This window comes from Neltuma alba, unplaced genomic scaffold (genome assembly GCF_004799145.2).
Source record: "Neltuma alba isolate B1F8T4 unplaced genomic scaffold, ASM479914v2 tig00004018_pilon, whole genome shotgun sequence".
Classification (NCBI taxonomy): domain Eukaryota; kingdom Viridiplantae; phylum Streptophyta; class Magnoliopsida; order Fabales; family Fabaceae; genus Neltuma; species Neltuma alba.
In genome coordinates, this window is record NW_021633527.1 from 1 (window position 1) to 5,974 (window position 5,974).

The 5,974-nt window shown below is 38.2% G+C and overlaps 1 protein-coding gene across 1 annotated transcript; it reads right to left on the minus strand.

The window, feature by feature from the left end:
• Window positions 1-41: 41 nt before the first annotated feature.
• Window positions 42-5,082, minus strand: LOC114743424 (probable CDP-diacylglycerol--inositol 3-phosphatidyltransferase 2). Its single transcript, XM_028931640.1, has 12 exons — window positions 4,870-5,082; window positions 3,725-3,850; window positions 3,282-3,366; window positions 3,134-3,183; window positions 1,970-2,009; window positions 1,608-1,652; window positions 1,455-1,520; window positions 1,217-1,331; window positions 1,083-1,139; window positions 876-974; window positions 259-352; window positions 42-174 (listed from the first exon to the last, which is right to left on the minus strand). The coding sequence occupies exons 2-11, from the start codon at window positions 3,789-3,791 to the stop codon at window positions 293-295; spliced, it is 684 nt and encodes a 227-aa protein (XP_028787473.1). The 5' UTR covers window positions 3,792-3,850; window positions 4,870-5,082; the 3' UTR covers window positions 42-174; window positions 259-292.
• Window positions 5,083-5,974: the final 892 nt, after the last annotated feature.

The following is a 5,974-nucleotide window of genomic DNA, read 5'->3' on the forward strand; positions in this document are numbered from 1 at the left end:
ACATGTAAAGCAGAGTACACCAATTTAACCTTGTTTTTTCTTTCATTACAAATGGTTGAAACTAAACCAATTCCAGTTACTTTAAAATCCCTTCGCCTGAAGGCGCAGTGGACGGGGCCAGGGCATGGCATAAAACAAACATCTTCATAGAAAAAGCCGGACATCAAATCATTCCTGCATCAGGGCCCGGATGTATAAATTCAAACTATTGCAGCACCCAGGAAAATTGAAATGACATAAAAAGAAGTGGGGCCAAACCTCATTCTAGTGATTCATGGTCATGCAAAAAGCATTAGCGTTTTTGCTTTTTCTCAATGTCGTGAAGCACACACACATCTGCCGCTGTCTTCATCTGGAACCACCGCAAAGGTCTTAGTGTAGATTAAATTAGAGGGCTTGAACATATAAGTACAAACAAAGTCACAAAAGCAGCTGCTAGCATGGTCACGGCTCAATACAAAAAGCAGTAAATAAAATAACCAAATCCGGCTAATTTACTTAAATCAAGAATGTGAAGAAGAAAGTTCTCTGAATCAATGGTTAGTCATATTAGTACGTTGTTGCACCATAATAAAGACCATGCCAAGGAGTAAGCTGAAGCACCAAGTAACATGCTAATTGTTACGTTATATGTCCAGTGCAGATTGAGTCGACTCACGGAAGTAAATTGGCTTTTCAAAGCTTTTATGCAAATGGACGTCAGTCATCAGTCACCTCCTCCCGGTAAATTCCCAATGTTATGTTTCAATGTAAATATAAGTATCATGTTGATGGTTAAACGACAACTTAAGATAACTATTGACTGGAGTTGAGTTTACGGGGCACTAGATCATCTGTTGTGCTGTGAAAAAAAGTAGCGCTTTTTATGTACAAACCTGAATGATATTTACAACTTGCTTGATCGCCCATCCAAATAAACTTGTACCAACCAGGAAAGAAACTATTGATATCTTTTGCAGACTACTCGCTAACACCTGAAAAGGATTGACAATTGAGAAACTAACAAAATGATCTTGGGGAACCTTCTAGATATCACAGACATCTGAAACAACTGAAACACACACATAGAATATAGAACTTACATCCACCAATTTGTCTGTTTGATTCTCTGACAGAAGAAATAGGATTAAGTAAAGGACCTGTAAAATGAGAAATTTTTAATTTAAACATGAAAGACTTTTATCAAAAGTGATCAAGCAGACAGGAAGACAATTACCTCACAGGAGACACAACAGTAAGCCATAAACATCCTATTCCCATAATATGCCCTAAAAAGCCAGCTAGTGCTGTCCTTTACATCTTTATGACTATCCTTGCCCAGCAAGAAAGTGCTGCATTTGAAGCATGAAGATCCAGCAAAAAGAACTTAATAAAGACTAAAACAAATGGTCACAAATTTATAACGTATATGAAAGGAAGGAAAAACTTGGCATTGACTCGTTTACATGCATTACCTGTACATTTGCAGCCAGTGGCTTGCAATATCCAAGGCAAGCAGTGACAAGAAGATCAGACCAGGCCTTCACAAAGATTCAACCCAAATGTCAGAGATACATGGTTAAAATTCCAGTGTTTGATGCAATGCAAGAGGGCTCGAAAAATCTTACTTGTATACTTGGGAAAGAATTACAAGTAGACAAGCTGTACTGATTCTGGAATGGAGGTACAAATAATCCGAATGAGCAAATGGGAATACAAAATATTAAAATTATAGCATTATCATTTTTTATTAATACTTTTCCTTGACGTTTATGTCAAAAAAGTGCACGTGTAAGGGTGCCTACGAAGGATGTACAACTCAAAATGAGAGCCAATTCCATGTCCAACAGTCATTAGACGCCACATGACACTTGAATTACATACGGATACTCCATAGTTAATGCGCAGTGTCCTATTGCGTTAGCACTGGTGCCTATGCACACAGAATGATGCGTGTGCGCGTACCAAATGGGGAGAGTGAATGAATTACCTGTCTGTTATCATGTCCAGAACAGCTCCAAAGGTTGACACTGAAAAAAAATAATAATAATAAAAACACTATAAATGTGCTGGAGTAATATATCTGTCCATTATTAAGCAATAAATCATAGTCAGATAAAAGTTATTTCAAGACATAAATTTACTCCTTATTAAAAGTCTGATCAGTGTAACAATGAAACAATGTTAAACATATATAATCATGAAACAATGGTTGTATAATGATTAGAGTGGTGCGGAAACATGAAAAAATGTTAGCACTTGGCAGCAACGAATGCATATACATCTGCCTGTGTGAGAAGGCATGCATGCTACAAGTTACAACAATCTAAAGTTAACTGGTGTCCTAAACCAAAGCATCAAAAGGGGCTAAGCATCTTGAGGTCCACGGTGCATAAGGTGTTCTAACCCAAGCACCAAAACTGAAAAAATGGAGGGCATGCTAAAACCATAGATATGAAGAAGTAACTACTATGAACTGATCAAGAATTCAAGATGAACTTTAATAACAAGTCATATCAATTCAAGTTCATAACAAAAAAGGTGCTGCAGTTCAGCATTTCATAACAGTTAGAGATAAAATGCCCTAAAATTCATAAAACAAACAGAAAACAGCTCTAGAGTCCACCATCGGAATCATTAGATAAGATCAGCCCCATAGTTGTTTGTCATCAACTCATCATTTCCTATCCTCCTCTTTTATAGCAATAAGAGATAAAATGCCCTAATATTCATAAAATAAATAACAACAACAACAACAACAAAAAATTTACTTGGTCAGCAAAGTAAAGGGAATTGCCACACACAAAAAGAAAACATAGGTGAGATCCTGACGGAAATGACCATGCCTGAGAGATCAGATAGACAAGAACTCTTTGTCACCTTGCCTAAGTGCCTTTGCGAAAAGTAATAATTAATCAGTTGGCAATAACATTCAAAATAAACCAACAAAGAAAAAACCAAAAACAACGATGATCACATGCACACTGTATTTGGCCTTCATAAGAAGAATGCAATGGAAAAGTGCAGTTATGGGAGAGAGATAAGTCCAGGTTCCTTCAGTGTGAAGTAGAACTAATTATGCATTGATAGTGTTTCACAGAAGAGGTTGAAACATAAATTGATACTGGAATAACATGAATAAGGAAATTTATACCCTGGTTAAATTTGCGAGCACACCAACCATCCACAGCATCACAGACAAAGCTGAAAAGACAAGTTCAACCATATTATGCCCCTAGCTCCGTAAAGTTAAAGAAACATAGAGAAGAATGCTTGAAAACACTTATGGAACTGCTTCCCACCTGAAAAAATAGAGAATACAGAAAAGCATTCTGTTTCTGAAGCATAGGTAGAAGGCAGCACAGTTTACAAGAACCCGGATGTATCCTACAATACAAAAAAGTCAATTTTAAAAGAGTGAACTCGTGAAGAATCACCAAAGAAGGAATCAACTTAATTGAATTTTTCAGAATATGCATGACTTTCTTGCAACAGAAATACCAGCTGCAAACAAGTGGCATAATCTAATAAAAGTAGGATAGTGTTCTGATCATTATTTAACAGCACAGTGCAGAGTTGGAATCCAATTTTCCAAAGACATAAGATGGAAATAAATCGTTTAGTTGTAAGAACCTAGTTCTGCCACACGCTTCTGATATATGTAATGGCTGAACTACATAGTTCCCAAAATAACTAAGCAAGCAGCAAAGAAACACAATATGCACCAGTAAGGATAAATACCTACCAATGATATTAGGAATGTAAAGGTACACTGATAATTTGCTAGGTCTTGGTCCAGGCCTTTTCGCCATTGAATGATTTACACTAAAACCTGCCTTAAATGTACAATCTCGACGATCAAAATTACCCCCTGCACACATTCGCTTCAGGTAAGAATCAAATGTACAAAGACATATGCATGCAAACCTGAATATAGCTAAGCCTCATATTGACAATCACCCACCCTGTAACACCAACCTAAATACCAAGTACATAAGTTTAAAAGAGAATTCAACAGCTATTTTTAAAACAAGCAACTCATTAGCTCCCATAAATTATATCATCCATCACTTCTACATAACATGCTGCACCATATCATTACACTCCAATTACACTTTCTAATAGGCATTAACCTAAGCAGCAACAATTACTCGGCTGGAACAATACATAGATGATTTTACTCTTGATTATAAACACTGGCTCAGAATTTTTAAAACGAAAGGTTCCAGATAATGCCTCCTTCTTAATCATTAAATTGAATCTTTATACATCCAAAATACATTTCTCATTTCACTTGCGTTGTCATGCCAATCTTTCTCTTCTCTTCCCACGCTAGGGGTTTCCGGTTTTCCTTATCTTCTGAGAGCTCCCTATTACTTCCTGCGTCCCCAGCCTCTTGCTCTACTCAATCAGATTAGCATGACCGCAAGCAAAAGAACTACTCATAGTTCAATGGACACGTAGAGAGGAAATGAAAAGCGCGCCAATCAAATGAGGATGTCAAGGCATCATTGAGCTGCCAGCGTTTAGATTTTAGAAACTCAGACGCTTGACGGACATGTAAGGGGTGCTAAGCGTGGCCAAGGATGACAACCACCTGTCTGGGAAATGCCGTCATGCGTAATGCCAAAAGAGATGTGCGGAGAGGAAAACTGTAAGCCGTTATTGTCGGCACAGGTCAAATCAGAAATCACACCCGACTCAGGAAGCTCATAAAAAGCTAGAAATGATTCGCTCTCACTGACTCAATTTACGAAACAGCTAACGGAAACCAAACAGGACTAAAAGGGGTGAAATAACGATCCCCTTGAGATGAAGGAAAAACACATACAAACTAACTAACAAATAGAATAAAATTACCCAGTTCAGTCACAGGGAAGTCGGAGATACCGTTTGGGCGGACGACAGGGGCTGCGGTGAGATGGCGCGGAAGAATAGAGTGAGTTCGGATCAAGCAGATTCCGGCGAGGGGCGGAGATATTGCTGATTTGGGGCAGCCGCGTCGCGATACAGAGGAGCGAATAACAAGCGGGGAGCAGCGGGAGAGACACGCTGTCAGCGCATAAATTCTTTTCACGGCTTTGTTATAATATTTCAGGGCAAATCATGCGCAAAACAGGTGTAAGAATCAATAATTACAGCATTTACTTATTTACTAAGAACGAAATAAAAATTAAAAATTATCATTCAACATTTTTTTGACCTTCAAAATTATCCTTCAATTAAACCTACATGGTAAATGAGAAAATGAGAAGCCATGCATAAAAAGATTTAAAATGATGGCACCCCCATGGGGTTTGAACGTCGAGAACTCACCACTTCCTGGGAACATGGGCATCACCCGGGCGATGATGAGTTGTTAAGGGCATTAAGTATAAACAAACGAAAGAAGTGAACAGGGAGAGCAAGTCAAGAATAATTCCTTGCATTGTATCGAAGGGTATGAATAAATTAAAAAAGAAAGGATCATACCAAAAATATAATTAAAAAAACGGGCGGACTGATGAGCCCAAAGGACATGAGTGGGCCGAGATGCTTAAAGCCCATGGAATGGGGACAGCGGGACCGAGGCAGCTCACCAGATCGCGGGGAAAGGGAAGTGATCAATAAACGGGACTGGGTGTGAGCCGTGAGCGCCATGTCTGAACTCCGAAGTCTCAGCTAACTCTGACTCAGGCCCCGGGCCCCAAAAAAAAAAAGGCTCTCAACTCTGTCACATATTACTAATTTTAAACTTTCAAAATAAATTTGTACTCAAAAAACTCTTAAGTACCCGATGCATTTAGGACAAATTTATACCTTGACATAAAATTAAAAACGACAATATACATATGCCCTGAGAGGGAGTTGGATTCTCTCCACTACCTTCCCATCCTCTTCCCGTCCACTATCCTTCTTTTCTCTTCACAACCATTGGATCAAAATTCTAATGGTCCAGATTTAATATCTTATAAAAATAATGTTATTAAAAAAAAATTTAAACTGTTAAAATCTG

Excerpts from the sequence above, each read along its gene's own strand:
- LOC114743424 (XM_028931640.1), bottom strand. The coding sequence starts at position 3,791 with ATGGCGAAAAGGCCTGGACCAAGACCTAGCAAATTATCAGTGTACCTT. Across the intron at positions 3,367-3,724 it reads TTACATTCCTAATATCATTG|GATACATCCGGGTTCTTGTA; the intron begins GTAGGTATTTAT and ends TTTGTATTGTAG. Across the intron at positions 3,184-3,281 it reads TGTATTCTCTATTTTTTCAG|CTTTGTCTGTGATGCTGTGG; the intron begins GTGGGAAGCAGT and ends TTGTCTTTTCAG.